Here is a 16,340-nt window from a genome sequence, read left to right on the forward strand (position 1 = left end):
ATAAAATTTCTCTCTCTCTAATGATTTAATGGCAACATTTTGTAGCCTCACCTGTCACCTGTCAGCTTCGATCTTCCACCAGCCAGTTAGAAGTTCAGAGGGAAGTGTCTATACACCAGAGTTCCCTTTGTTCTTATTAACACATTTGATCTCCCACACAATAAAAAGCTGTTCGCTGCTTTAAGGTGTGCCTTGGGGGAAGGGTGTTGGTTTCTAATAGATAACAAGGGAGATTTAGATCTTATTTGCAAGTGATATTAAGTTGATGCAAATAGACTAAGATAAAAAAGCATTATGAAACTATGATATACTTTAAAGGAATTTGTTCAAATGCACTTTTAAAGTCAAATTTGCTATGGCGCTATCAACGCCAAGGTCATGGGTTCGAGGGATTGCACATATCAGAAACAAATGTACAGTATAATGCAATGTAAGTCGCTTTGGATAAAAGTGACTGCCAAATGCATAAATGTAAATCTAAATACAAATGTACTTTTCTGGTTTTATGGGGTGACCCCAAAGAAAGTGGTCTTGGTGAAGAGTATGACCGCAGCTGTCAAACTGCAGGAGAGAACATGGAACTGATGTTAACATCGACAATTTACACCCATTTATATAAACATAAAGTTAAACCAGAGCTTCAAACCTAGACCGACAACTTTTTATGCACAATTGAAAATGTCATATTTTAAATCAAGGGTGAACTTTATTACTTGCGTATAATCAAAGAGGCGTGACTCATGCATGGCCACAGTCCACACAATTGACACCAGTCAGTAAAATACAATTTATATAGGCGGTGACTTTTGCAAACACATAATCAAAAGCATACACAGATGATAATACTGGCCACTGGGCTATGAATCATAAGTCTGTCTACCCAAGGCTTACACTGCCACACGTAAAGTAAACAATAATGATGCATGAACATTATGCCTGATATAGTGTAGGCTCCAGGTAAGGGTTAACATTTTTGTACTTCCCACTAAACTTTAAACAAAACCCCTTGCAGTTGTCCAATATTTCTAGTGTTGATATTCACACATTGATGTTAAAGCTTTATAAAACATTACATCACGTTTACGATTCTTCCTATCAAAACCTATTGTTTTGTATTTAGTGTCCCACGTACGTTTGTCCACTAGTTCCCCTCCTCCAGGTACACGCCCTTTTGTGATAGTCGGGCAAAAACAAAAAAAAATCACGGAAGAGAGTCGAGCAGCGGTTCGAGTCTGACAAGTTTTTTTCTGACGTAGGGAGGAAAAAGGGAAAGGATTAGAGGTTTTACTGCAGCTACTGCGAACTGTCAATCCGTGCTGTCCCCGTTTAAGGGTAAGTGCTCTTAAAAGTTTTTGTTTATCACCGTCGACTGATTTAAAAAGCACGAAACTTTGCATTTTGTAACTTAGAGAAGATTTTGTACAGCGTTAACGCCACGTTTTAGGAACACCCTTCGATCACCCTCCGCCAACTGATCGGAGATCTGCCGTTTGGGCGCACCGCTGTTGGGTTTGTCTGAATGCGCGACACGTTACTATTTACTCAAATAAATACGCCTTTAAGGGTTTTAACGTTGTTCATCGCGTCGTTTTTAAGTGCATTAAATTTAAAAAAAAAATAACCATGATCACCCAACGACAGTTATTTTATATTTTATTTTATTCAATATATATACAAATCTAGACTTATATTAAAATACTAATAGTAGGCTAGAGGTAAAAGTTCGTGATTTATGAAACATATATTTTATATAGCAGAATAACTATAAAAATATGCTTATAATAATTATATAAAAACCATATTAATAGTAGTAGTTTTAGCTCGTGGATTATAAAAGGTCTTGTGCCAACTTGACATGAAGTCACAAGGGTTTTAATACTTGACACTGTTAGCTACCGAGTGGCGCTTTTATTCACCAAAGTGCAGAAAACAAGAGCCAACTCGAGATTGTTAAGCCACTTCTATTTATATGCACTGGCAAACTCGTTCCTTTGTGAATTTTTCATAAGACACGCGAACGGATAGGGCGCGCGCGTATCACGTTCACCCGCGTGGAAACGCAAACCTCTCAATCTCTTTTGCGCATTGAAGAGAAACGTCACCCGTTAACCCCCGTATGCCTCGTTTTTCCTTTAAAGTTTCTTTGCACGGATTTCCCAGCTGAGAAAAGAAACTCAAATTAAATGAAAGGATTTAATAGTTATATTGGGAATTGTTTGTGTCTCTTGTGTTGGGTTGTATCGGTGGGATATGTAATCTGGTGATGGAAACCAATAGAACCCCATTATATCATTCGGGGAATAAGGCCCAAAACACGCTATGTAAAGAAATTTTGTAATGGTTTTAACTGGAAACGCTTCAGAATTATATCTGTAATGGAAACGCTTTGTAGTTTTTTGTTCTGCGTGGTTATTTATTCATTTCTCCAACGTACTAAAAGGGGGCTTGTCTGTTATGGGGAGTCACTTAAGTAATGGAAGATCCCGCTTCATTACTTATTATTAGCAAACTTGAGCGGACCATCCACGTGCCGTCTGTCTGAAGTGGTTTTGAGGTTAAACCTTGAGACTGTCTTGGGTAGCACGTGCGGAATTGCCAGGTCAAGGGCCGAAAGCATCAATAATTCACGTGACTCAAGACTGGCACTGGATAGGGTGGAGAGACCAAGGGTTGAAAAAGTCAACAGGATCAATGAAGGGTGCCAATGGTTACTAGAAATATGACTGTAAAGACAAGGTGTGGTTGTAAAATTGGGACAACAACTCAGTATTGACTCAAACAAAGCAACGGCCCTTGATCTTGGGCACATGTAAGTATAGTATGCACTGTGGATTAGGACCGACAGTATTCAGATTGTACAGTAGGGCTGTGTCTCAGTGAGTCAGTTGTTTAGATGTTGAGACACAGTCTGGGTATTCAGACTGACACGTTATCTTGCAGGTTTGACAGACAGTTATCGCTTTATGATGTCTCTGTGGCTTTTGTAAATATCTTTTAAAACCATAAAAGTTAATGACACATCACAGTATCCCAAAATACAGAAATAAGTAACTATACTTTTTAAAGAAAAAACATTGTGACAATATTTTGTCTGCATTGTTGTCATATTGGGAAATCTGAACATGTCGGCGAGGCCCAAACATGCAGGCAGCTCACTTAGATTTACAGTATGTTTGTACTTAAGGCGGTTTATAGGAAGTATGTTAGCAATCTGTCAAGGAAGAAAAAAACGATTTCCTACACCATTCCACCCGTAGTTTTTGGGTCACACGTGAGGAACTACGTCTCACTCTCGCACAGCCTATGAAACCCGAACCGTTACTATGCCTTTCCTGCGTCATCTCTGTATCTCATTCTGTCTCATTAAATTAAGCTAATGGCCATGTTTCTTAATTGCTTGCTACCTGTTGATGCGGTTATTGCTGCCGATAAGGGGAAGCTCTGCGCGTTTGTGCGTCAGCTAATTTGGCGGTATCAGAAGCCTTCTCAGGTGACAAACACACCTACACAGATGTTGACCGAACTACACACAGGGTTCTGGGTGTTTTTTGCGGGCATTTTGTTTTAAACTACAATTATAAGGTTCCCAGACTATCATTTGCGGAAACCGTCTAAGGATTTTAAGCACTGAGAGTGTGTTTATCTCTACGGGACACTAAATGTTATTGTGTTATTTTATCAATGAAATGTTTTGTTTGTGTGCGTGCGAATGTGTGAATTGAAAACTACACGGGGGAACGTTTGCTTGCTTTCTGTGCACAGGGTGCTTACCCAGATAGCACAATCCATCTGGTTTACGTCTATTTGACGTCTGCATTTACATCTGCAAGACATCTTAAATACATAGTTTGCTCATCTGCAATACGTCTCGGAGACATCTGAACGTCTGTAATACGTCTGTTAAAGATCTGGAGATCTGCTGCTTAAAAACATCTGCTAAACATCCTAGAAAGAGCTGTTGTACATCCATTCTAAATCATAAACATCTTACAGACATCTTCTAGATGTCTATATGACGTCTGACAGCAGACATCTCCGAGACGTATTGCAGATGAGCAAACGATGTATTGTAGATGTCTTGCAGATGTAAATGCAGACGTCAAATAGACGTAAACCAGATGTATGTGTGCTATCAGGGTAGTGAATTGACAACATTTTGCATTAACGCAACAACGTTTTTGTTTTTATTTTAAAAAATTTGATTGACACATCTTCATGCCAGAGTGATGACCTCATCAAAGAATTTGAATAATGCCGTCTGTTCGTCTGCAAGCCGATTGGCTGTCTGCATTTTCTTCTAAACTCTTGACTCTGATCTGTAAAACATTGTGAGGCGTGATGCAAGAGAGAGTAAATGCCTTTCTCCGTGGGTAAATCCATCGAGAGTTAGTGAAGAAAGACAAAGCGGGATAAATGTAGAGATGTCTTTGAGCTGTTGGTAATCGCGTGAGAAAGGTGAAGCCACTCTGTGGTTTGGTCACCCGGGGATCAGGTGACCTATCAAAGATTAGGACAGCCACCGGGGCACTGCCTCTTTCTTCTTTCTTCCCTTATCTGCAATCGACTGTCAGTTATAACCCTCAAGATTTCCATGCACGTTCAGGTACAGTATTCTAAGTAAATGGAATCGATAGAGCGTCGGGTTTATCTCGCGGAGCAAACCGTCTAATGACCCCTTCTTCTAACTTCATTAGCGGCTCCTGATAAACCAAGCATTACTGTGACTGTTGTTAAGGTTTTGAACAGACGCCTAATGCTGACAATTCAAATCTGAGACATATTTAAAAGCCATATGAAAACTAGTGCTTTACACTAAAAATGTTGAATGTTTTATATCAGCTGTCAATCAATGTCACTGTTCTTTCTGTTTGTAGAGCGAAAACAAAGATGGAGGCAGCCCTTAAAACAGTAGTGGGGGTCTTCCTGAAGTCAGCTAAAGGGAAAGAAAACCTCGGAGCAAAAGAGTTTCAGAGTCTTGTGAAGAGTCAACTGAAGAACATTCTGACGGTTAGAAACTCTGTGCATGTTTATTCATTAAAAAAAGTAATATTTCATAATGTCATATGGGCTACACAGACACGGGAAAAAAATAAGAGAGAGACCATTTCAAATTTTCATTTAATCAGCATTTCGAGATGTATTGTGGCCGTTCCAGTCCAGTGTCTGTTGAATTTCAATAAAAATCAAACCTCAGGAGTGACATAAAGTCATCCAACAGCAATGTGAAAGACTGACAGCATGACAAGACGCATGAAAACTGTGATAACAATCCAGTTTATCACATAACAAAATATTTTGAACTTTTCCTAAATTCATGTATAAATAATACTGTTGTATTGCTTAAAGTCACCATGAAACGGAAGTTGCGACTGACTTCTTTTCCATGTCGTGACGTATATCCGAGTTAAACGGCTTCTGAAATTAGAAAAAAATGTAGGGCTGGGCTTTATTTTGCCCTTAGCTTTTTGATTGGTTTGTTGTAAGTTGGGCCTGGAGGGGAGGGCTAACAATGCCTGGCCATTGGACAGTCCTATAGTCCTTCCTCTTTTTTGTTGCTTACGTCATGTGGTGAAGAGTTGTTGTTGAGAGGGGGAGAGGAGCTTAACGTTTTTGATTAAAGATTACTAGTGTAAATGAATTTAAAAAAATAATGGTGTGCACGGACAAATCATTTATAACAATCACTACAACACTGTGTAAAACACTTAGAACTTTACTGATTGATTTCATGGTGACTTTAAAAGTGAATATGAACTTGTTTTCTTTGCAGTATTTGAGGTCTGAAAAATACACAGCATCTTTTATTTTGACCTGTTTCTCCAGTTTTCCTTTTCTGCAAATAAATGCAAATAGAAACTAATTTTTATTCGAAATTTGGAAGAAATATTGTTAGTAGTTCACAGAATAAAATGAATTAAAAAATAATATAAAAATGATTATTTTACCTAAACACATACTTATAAATATTAAATAAAAAGAAAAACAGAAAATAATTTGGAAATGGTCTCTTAATTTTGTCCACATATGTATATACAGTATATACTGTAAAGTGGTAACCAGATACAGGAGCTAACCTATAACCTTTTCTTGTAACATAATAAAATCAGTGAATAACATTTTATGACTTGAAACTGTTTAGTTTAAGTGATTAAATCATTAAATCAAGTTTTGCACCACTTGACTGAAATGTTTCTCTAATCTTAAAAATCTTTAATCGAAAGTTATGTTTAAAGGTTTGAAATGACTTTTGTAGACATAATTGTGCCAACCTTGTCATTTCCTTCTTCAGAAAACTAAACATTTATTTTTGAAAAAAAAAACAAATTTAATTGCTGACATGGACCAAATAATAATTAAGAATTTTTATTCAATATTGTATATTTATTTGATATTGCATCACTCCATTCTTTCAGCAGATCCTGGTGTTTACTGTAGCAAAAAAGTTTAATGTTGCAAGAATACTAAACATCTGAACACCTTTGTGTTTAGGGCACAGAAGACAATAACTCAGTGAAAGACATGCGTCAGCAACTCGACAACAACCAGGATGGAAAGGTCAGCTTTCAAGAGTACATGACTCTGATCGGTTATTTGGCGCAGTCTGTCAGCACACAGCGTTGTTTGGAAAAGGAATCTGAAGCCGAGAGTTCAGCTCAGGCATCGGCCGCAGCAAACACAGAGTCACAGCCGGCAGAACCGAAGGCAGAACCGAAGGCAGAACCACAAGCTGAACCACAAGCAGAACCACAAGCTGAACCACAAGCTGAACCACAGGCAGCAAAGGAGGAGCCGGTGGCTGAAGAGGCGGCTGCCACGGAAGAGAAGAAGCCAGAGGAGGAGGAAGTCGAGCGGGAGGAGGTGCAACCTGAAGAGAAAAAAGTGGAAGAGCAGAATAAAACCGAGGAGGCCTCATAGGAGCTCGAGAAAGCTGAGATCTACTAATCTTGTGCTTTCATGTTTGTTTTACTTTTGTCGTTTTCATTTTTGTGATATTTTAAAACACACACAAGAAACCCGGCCAATACACTACAAATTATGTTACTGCAAAGAGGCATATAGTCATCTCAATAATACTTATTTAATAACAATGCGCACCTGTGATTGGTTTTGTAATGATTGTAAGTAAATTTGTCCAGGTCTTGGCAACAGCCAGAAATGTGGCCGGAGGGCTGCATTCATTTTTATATGAGCCAGAGCTGTTGTAAGGGTACTGCAACCACTGTCTTCCCTCTTCAATATCTCCACAAAGCCACCGTGAATGAAGAAAAGGGAGAATTTGTATCTGAGAAATTGTTTCTCTGCTACTGTTTACTGCTTGTTTGTGCCACATCATAACGACAGGGTTACTCAGTCGACTCCGGTGCTAGACGTACATTTATTTTTCAGTGTTGCGGCAATTTAACAATCCCTATGAGACTTGTGTTGTGATGCACATCCACATGTGAAAAATAACCACGGTGTTGCCACAATCGGTTACCATAGTTTTACTACAAATACCACATATTGACCAATGGGCGCTGCGGTGAGACGATGGTAAATTTGCGGCTAGCGTGGTCATACTACAATTACAAATACCACAAAGCTACGGTTACCGTAGTAAACCATGGTTAATTTTCAATATGGATGGGAACACTGACCTGAGCCAATGTGCTTTGTTGTTCACATTTTTGCCAAATTTGAGCAAGGCCTTTTTTGCATGAGAATAAAGCGATTTTGTTTGAAATAAATGTAGTTTTATTGCATGCTGGCTCTTTACTTGATGTCTAACTCGCTCCACTGGCTGTCTTTGCTTTGTGTTTGTCCTTCGTATGCAGTTTGTCTTGTTCGTCACCCAAAAGTGAAAATGCTTTCGTCATTTACTCACCCTCATGGCATTCCAAACATGTTTCCCTTTTTTTTGCAGAACACAAGAAGATATTTGAAAGAACGCTGGTAACCAAACAACATTGACCCCCAACTGTATGGGCACAAAACCAGTGAGACATTTCTCAAAATATCTTCTTCTTTGTTCCACAGAAGAAAGAGGTTATGAATGATGACAGAATTGTAATTTTTGGGTGAACTGTCCCTTTAATATTGTCAATGTCCCATTGTCTGGCTTTAAGAGCAGCAATTTTAGATGCTTAGTGTGCTTATGATAGCGGGCGCTCAATAATTAAAACCTTAGGGATGGAATCCACACCATAGGACCCTCATGGCCCCGTGGGAGCCTCAAGAAGTCCCAAAGTATCATCTCACTGATGTAGGCCCCTGAGGACCCTTAATAAAAACATTTCAGTACTTATTCATTCAAACAGACAGTTTCACTACATTTTAGGCTTTTAACCATATATAAAATATTTGATCTCATAGCTTTTAATCAACCGAAATAGTTGCAAATGTAAAACTTAGGTTTTACAAATTTATATTAAGCCATATTACTGACATGACATGTATTGATGTTGCATTGAATCATGTATTACCTGGAAGACTCATGCTAGGCAACCGTGTAACACAGACTTAAAGAGGAACCTTATCTTAGTGTTCCCTGAATTTTTCACTGATTATCAATGATTCAATGAATTTTGATACAGCAACACGGCAAAGACGCGATTTTTTCCTATCTGACTTCATGAAAAAAGCCATAATGTGTTCTGTGAATCCCAACACCAGACGGTCTAATTCACAAAGCCATGTGCACTTTCACCATTTAAAAATGTCACCATATCTCCGTACGGTCTAGCAGTTTACATAATACATTATAGATCATACATTATGCATTATAGAGATACAGTATGTATAGCCCACATCGGTGTGAAATCCTACGCTGTGTAAAATGCGCTCGTTCAGATCATGCTGATCAGGTCTCGTTTAGCTCATGCTGTCATGTATATCCTGGCGACGTAAAACCGGCGCTGTTACGGCCTTGTTTGCTTTGGTGTGTCTGACTCTGCAAACGCTGCAGAGTATATTATAACACCATCCATCAGTCTGTGAAACATGCAAACCTGTTCACACCTAACATCCCTGAACATACAGCATTTACAGCTATGTTTTAACCGCATGCGTGCATGCTGTGGAAGATGCTTATTGCTGTCGATTAGAAAGGACAACTAGCATGCACTTATGACTTGATGCATAACATGAGATTTTATTTCAACATGGATTTAAAATGTCATGTGAGAATATATTTGGGGCTGTTTTTATCACCTTTGTTCTAAATAGTTCATTTTAAATAGTCCTATGGGTTTATTTTTCAAAAAATGCAAATATATAGAAATGTATAAATATACACTTTATATACATATACACTTTATACATTTCTTTAAAATATACACTTTATAAAAAGTAAACAATTGTTTGGTAAAATATGGACAAACGGAACTAATGGCCTGTTGTTGTACCCTATATTTTCCTATACATTAAAAGTCAGTATAGTATGAAATGACTTAATATATTTGATAATTTACAGAATAATACATTTAATATACTACAATATATTGAATAATACATAAGGAAATGCAGCACATGGTTTAAATGAAATATTCAATAATATATTCCATTATATTTTTGCTAGTAAATTCCTATATATTTTTGTTTTATAAGGCTATAACCCAATGACTGGATATTCATATTTTACCCTGCCATAAGTATTATATAACTATTACATTTTACGTACAATTTTTTTAGTTAAAATAGAACCCTTACAAAAAATGACCCATTGTTTTACTAAAACCGGAAAAAAAACACGGTTAACCACAAAAATAGTTTAGCTACAGTTAACTAGTTTAATTTAAAACTATTGTTATACAAATGGTAACCAATCAACCAAAAACATGGCTAATACACTTTTTACCATTTTTGTAATGTTTATAAGAGAAGATTCAACATCTCAAAATAATTTCTTGTAAATATATATTATAAATATACCCATGTGTTTTTTATTTCTTATACCCATGCTGTATGTATAAGACTAAGTTAAATGTAAACAACTAAATAAATAAAAATGCAAAAAAGTTGTCAATCTAACAGCAGTAGGGATTACGGCCTGGAGAAACATGAAACCAGCTGTCTGCTGAACAAATGACCATTTTATGAAGTGTACATGCGCTCAATGTAACCGAGTGACCACGTACTCTTCCATTATTTCCCTATGCTGTATGACTGACCATCTCTAACTTCTCAACAATAAAAGACTTTAATGCAAACTCCACTGTCCTGTAGAGTCTTGTTGTCTTGAGTTAACTGGCATGGCGGGGTCAAATGGCCCTTATGCTGGCAGGTGAGTTTAAGAAGGTGAGTACAGGAGGGGTGAAGGAGGCGGGTAGACAGTAGAAACTGAAGATGCTAGATGTTGTTGTGGAAGGAGGGGGGAGTGAGTGATATTTAAACCCTAGAGGTTCTCTCTCTCTCCTCATATGTTCCACGGCTCCCTGGCTGTCTATCACCATCTCCAGCACTTCATCTCAAACAAAGGAAGCTCTCCGTAGGCATTCAGGTAAGACGGACAACTCCGATGGGAGAAAGGGATCCTTTCTCTCTTGAGTTTGAGGCTTATGAATGCTCTTCTGGATTTTCTACTGATACATCTTATTTCAGTTTCCTTTATATATCCGTCTCAGAGCTATTGTTAAATCGTAAAATATTTCAAACATATATAATTTGGTGTGGAGTGTCGATGAGGATCTGGTTCACTTGGACTTGGGCAATGACCACCAGATATACTGAGGAGGACACAAGCTACACTCTTACAAATAAAGGTGCTACAAATGGTTCTTCACAGTGTTGACACAGAAAAAGGTTTTAAAAGAACAGTTTCTTTCTTACTTTTTTAGTCTTACGAACCCTTAAACATTAGAAAGAACCTTTGTGAAACACGTTCTTTATGGCATCATGTACCCCCTTTATTTTTGTAAAGTGTAGCCCAAAATTCGAATTGGTGGTCGACGGATTTTTGAAAGTTTAATACGTTTCTATATTTGGTTCCCATCTTGAATGATTTAGGCGCATGAACTTTAAATAATATTTTTTTACGCGAAAAAAAGCCTTATTTGGCCTGTAGTTAAACTAATTCACCACTCCTTCCTCGTATGTCAAAGAGCGGTCAGTTTTCTCACTGTCACCTCGTCACTTGGTATTACGTTACTGTTCTCGTCTTGGTTGTCACAGTGTCAGAGAATTTCCAGAATGTCTGTTATATTCTGATATTACTAAGATATCTATCGATTTTCCTGTCTCCTTCAAAAATGTGCCATAATTTGACCTTTTAGGGCACCTTTATTTTGCATTTCATTGTATGATGTACAGTATGTACAGATTAGTTGTTAATCCATTTTTTTTCTAAAGCTGCTGCCTCCTTATAGCTTTTATTTTTGAAATGCCTTTTATGTTATACATTACACCTGTGCTTTCTAGTTAGCGCCCATTTGACGTGGTTTTTGGTTATAGGATAAAGGTTTTTGTTCCAAATGTACATGTGACCATTTGAGCTTTCTCATTAGACCTTCTCTTAGGTTCACTAATTAGTTCAATTAGATGGTGTAGTACTACAAAAACCTGAAGCACAGAGGCCTGATTACAGTAACAACATCTTAAAGGGACAGTTCACCCAAAAATGAAAATTCTGTCTTCATTTACTCACCCTCAATGTTTTCCAAATCTGTATAAATTTCTTTGTTCTGATGAACACAGATAAAGATATTTGGAAGAATACTTGTAACAAAACATTTATTGGCCACCATTAACTGAAGGAAACATTGCAATAAATATTTCTTTGAAGAAGAACAAGTTCTGGGGCACTTTGACCACCATTGTAATTTTTCCTACTATTGTAGTAAATGGTGGCCAAGAACTGTTTAGTTACAAGCATTTTTCAAATTATCTTTCTCTGTGTTCATCAAAACAAATACATTTATTTGAGTAAATAATGGCAGAATTTTTATTTTGGGGTGAACTGTTCCTTTAAGTCATATAACTCTGATTCTATACCACTTTTTTATGCATGTGAGTTTTCTTTCACTTAACTTTGGCCCCTACAGTCATTAATCAACTATTTGTTTCTTTGGCAAAACTTCAGGTTTGTGCGTAGATGTGTGTCATCACGTCAGTCTCGCATTACCTGTATGAAGTTTCCCTGGGGAACTTGCCTGCAGTTTTATCTTCATTTTGACAGTTTAATGTTTCACGTGTGGTTGTAAGATGCTGCAAGCAGGGAAGCGTTCACAAGCTATTAATAGCCGCCTGATGCTTTCAAAGTCAAAGCCCAGAAAACTACAGTTGTATATCTCTATACAAATTTCGAAATGAGTCAGGATAATCCCTCAAAATTTCAAATCTAAATGTATTTGTTAGGGCTGTCAAATGATTAATCTCGATTAATCGCATCCAGAATAAAAGTTTGTGTTTACATAACATATGTCTATGTACTGTGCATATTAATTTTGTATTTATAAATACAAACACATACACAAGTATACATATTTAGGAAACATTTACATGTATTTATTTATATTTACCAATAATTGAAATTATATATAAATGTTTATTAATATTTAGATTTTTCTTAAATATATGCATGGATGTGTATGTGTTAATAAATACAAAATTATTATGCACAGTACACAGATATATATTATGTAAACACAAACTTTTATTCTGGATGCGATTAATCGCGATTAATCTTTTGACAGCCCTATGTGTCTCCCAGAAGTGCCAAAGTTAAAGTATTTACAGTACAACAATACTCACTAACCGTATTTGTGTCTCAACATCTAAAAGTGCAGTCCAGAAAAGCTACATCAACAAACCTCGCACAATAAGGAAAGCTTGGACTGTTTAGCGTTCCAGCGGTTTGTGAAGAATTCATCTCCAAAGAGTTTCTCGTTCATTGCACCTCATCAATGACTGTGTCTGTTTCTATACATGCGCAGTAGCTTCCTGAACCTGGAGAGAGAAGATCCAAGATGCCACGGTCAAAGTGTGATGTGTAAGAATGTTGCTTTTTGAGTAAACCCCCCCTCTTCCTCAACAACCCTTTCCTCTGATTTAAAAAGACAACACACTTTAAATGAATATCTCACACATTTGCAGACCAATTTTTTTGTCATTTTATCTACCCTTCACCCAAACCTTATGTTTGTGCCAGAATTAATTGAGCCAAAAGCTCTGCCCATGCTAGCCATGTGACCATGCATGCAGCTGGGTCTAGCGAGGGGCGCCCCACCTCGTTGTGTCTAACCTTTGACCTTTTTGGGCCACCTTACAGCATGTCCAAAGAGCCCAGCTCCAACTTGGAAAGCGCGATGCAGATGCTCATCAAGACCTTTCACAAGTATTCTGGGAAGGAAGGAGACAAATTCACGCTCAGTCGAGGAGAACTGAGGGAGCTGCTGACAGAGGAGCTTGGAAATTATCTAGGGGTAAGAGAACATAGAATTAGTGTTGAACAGTGTCTATGAATGAATGTCTACATGTGTCACCAAAGACATTAAAGAATGATGGGAGCATCTGTGCTGTTACTCGTACAGGATATGTATATGGGTACCCTTATACTGGGTAAACCTGCAATAGTTATTTAACAAAATTAATATTTTTAAATTACATTGTACATTTTAAATTATATTAAATAAACATAAAATATTTTTTTATATTTATCTTATTTTATTTGGCTGCCACCATAATGTTGTGGCACTTTTGCGAACACCTGCTATCTGCCGTACGTACATCTCAGCCAAAACCAATGTGAAAGAACCTGTAAGACAAGTTAAGATTTGCATCACACAAACACTTAATAACGATTCATTTGCAGAGTGATCCTGCAATTATGTCCTACACATGCATTCAGATCCAGGGCTCTTTTCTTAAAATGGCACACATGTTGGCACCACTTTGAACGAAAGTGATAGATCATCCAAGAATAAAATTCTGTCATTATTTTCTCATCTGCATATCATTTAAAACCTGTATGACTTTCTACGGTAAAACACAAAAAAAGATATTTTGAAGAATGTTGGTAATCAAACAACATTGGTCCCCCTATTGACTTCCATTGGATGAACACAAAACCGCTGAGATGCAAAATATCTTCTTTTGAGTTACAGGTTATAAACGACACAAGGCTGAAAAATGAATGACAGAATTTTTATTTTTTGAGAGAACTCTCCCATTAACAGTGTAGTTTTCATGTAACACAAAAAGAAAAAACTCAGGTCACACATTTCCATATAACTGTCATATTCTATATAGAAATATATAGTCACATTTGGAATGACATGAGGGAAAAAAACCCTATTTTCATTTTTGGAACCATCTTCAATTCCAACTTGTTTTATTTTTGGTCCCCCCACAGAACGCCCAAGATAAAGACGCTGTGGAACGTGTAATGAATGACCTAGATGCCAACAACGATGGCGAGGTGGACTTCACCGAGTTCATCATCCTCATAGGCGCGCTGACCGTGGCCTGCAACGACTTCTTCCTGGACAGCCCGCCGCCCAAAAGCAAGGCCGACAGCAAGAGCGACGGAGCTGCGGAGGAAAAGAAAGAATAATGAGGGCTTACACAACAAGAGAGAAGTATTAGTGCGTGGTAGTGGTGAGAACAGAGTGAGATTCTAGCTTCCTTCATTTCTTTCATCGGGACTGACAAACCTACAGTTCCTGAAGGAGATTTGCTTTCATAATTCAACACAAGCTGTTCGTTACTTTCAATGCAAAACTGTCAAACCCAAAGGTGAACACTTGGGGGGCTGATGGAAAACACGCGGGGTAGTGCCAGGAGCTGGTTTGTCTAACGCTAAGCTATTTTTCACAGTTGATAAAAGTTATTGAGGAGAAAGATGTTATGTTTGGGTATATAAAAACATGGGGCTAAAAATGTTCAGTTTGAGTGCAATGGTTATGTTCTTTGGTTTATGTAAAAGCCTAAGAATCGTACGTGTCAAGGAATGTGTTATGGACAGTTCTGAACAATCACCTGATGTTATGGTATTTTACATAATTTATTTATGAAATTATGCATCATTACATCCATTTCAAAGTTACCATAAAGTCTTAACAGTGTTCACATGCAATCGCATCTGAAATGATTCAGTGTTGAACTTGGTTTGTCTCTGTCTTTGCATCTATTTTTTGCCTATTTGTATTGAATAACAAATGCGTATCTTCTTAATTATAATAAACGTGCAACTGACCTCCAGAAACTTGATATTTTTGTCATTTTCATCATTTTTAAATGCACATCTGGGAAACGAATTTGTTTTCATTACACCACATATCCTTAGCTATCACTGATTTACGTGAAATGGATGAAGTTATCCTGTCTGCACAGGTTCAGAGAACAATGGTGCCTTTGTTTAAGGCGATTTCGTCTTTGGCTTCCTTTTCGGGCAGATATGCTGATAAACTTTGTTTACCCTGGTATAGTGCGGTAGTAAAACCCTTTTACAACTTTGATTGACCCGGTAGTAACCAGATGACCTAAGCTAGGTTATATATTATAAAACCATAGGCATGGGGATTCCCAGTAGATGTGTGTAAATATTACAAAGGGGCTCATCCTGGACTCACTTCCGGCTGAACCTGTCTGACCCGATTTACTACTTGCTATGTTTACTGTACAAACTGGGGAAGCAAAAGGACGTTTGAAAAGGACAGAAAAGAAATGTAAGCCTGTAAATTAGTCTCGCTAAAGTATAAGCTAAATCTCCTTTGGGCACGTCAGTTCACTAGATGGCTATTCATAACACCCCTGGGCATCCATTTCCGGGCATTTACGTGAATGGGTGAAGACAAAAATCCCCAAAACTGTTGGTTAAGATTAAGTTGCAATAATATACAACCGCAGAAAAAAATAATAGACCATTCCAAATATTAATGTAATCATGTCTAGATGTATTGTGGCCATTCCAGTCCAGTGTCTGTTGAATTTCAACAAAATCAAACCTCAGCAGCAATGTGATAGACTGACAGCATGACAAGACATGAAAACTGTTATAATAATCAAGGTTTTACTTATAAATAGTAAATTCAGAAAAACTAAAAATAATGTTGAAACGGTCTCTTATTGTTTTCTGCGGCTGTATTTTGAATCTGACAGCAAAACATTATAACTAACAGCTGATTGGCTGTTTAAACTATAAGGCGGGGCTTCAGTTCCAATAGTCGCATGGGCTGTGCCCAGCCTTGATCAAATAGAGGAGATTGGCTCTTTTAACAGTAAGCCATGACTACAAATGCCATATTATTTAGCAAATATTCATGTAATAATAATAACAACAACAACAAACATACAATATTTAATTGATAACCTTTACCTATTATTACTGATAAATTGATTGAAAAAATTCTTCAGATGTGTCTGTG

General features: G+C 37.4%; 2 protein-coding genes across 4 annotated transcripts; both read left to right on the top strand.

The window, feature by feature from the left end:
* The first annotated feature begins 1,197 nt into the window (after window positions 1-1,197).
* Window positions 1,198-7,742, top strand: s100u (S100 calcium binding protein U). Its single transcript, XM_057354309.1, has 3 exons — window positions 1,198-1,332; window positions 4,875-5,007; window positions 6,490-7,742. The coding sequence occupies exons 2-3, from the start codon at window positions 4,888-4,890 to the stop codon at window positions 6,913-6,915; spliced, it is 546 nt and encodes a 181-aa protein (XP_057210292.1). The 5' UTR covers window positions 1,198-1,332; window positions 4,875-4,887; the 3' UTR covers window positions 6,916-7,742.
* Window positions 7,743-10,300: 2,558 nt separating this feature from the next.
* Window positions 10,301-15,163, top strand: s100s (S100 calcium binding protein S). 3 transcript variants are annotated; one of them, XM_057354311.1, is made up of 4 exons: window positions 10,301-10,477; window positions 12,757-12,964; window positions 13,244-13,397; window positions 14,327-15,163. In XM_057354311.1, exons 2-4 carry the CDS (start codon window positions 12,942-12,944, stop codon window positions 14,525-14,527), a joined length of 378 nt encoding a protein of 125 aa, XP_057210294.1. In that variant the 5' UTR covers window positions 10,301-10,477; window positions 12,757-12,941; the 3' UTR covers window positions 14,528-15,163. The 3 variants fall into 3 exon arrangements, with proteins under 3 accessions (XP_057210294.1, XP_057210293.1, XP_057210296.1); XM_057354310.1 differs by having other exon boundaries at window positions 12,909-12,964; XM_057354313.1 differs by lacking the exon at window positions 12,757-12,964.
* Window positions 15,164-16,340: the final 1,177 nt, after the last annotated feature.

This window comes from Triplophysa rosa, linkage group LG16, assembly GCF_024868665.1.
Source record: "Triplophysa rosa linkage group LG16, Trosa_1v2, whole genome shotgun sequence".
Lineage (NCBI taxonomy): Eukaryota > Metazoa > Chordata > Actinopteri > Cypriniformes > Nemacheilidae > Triplophysa > Triplophysa rosa.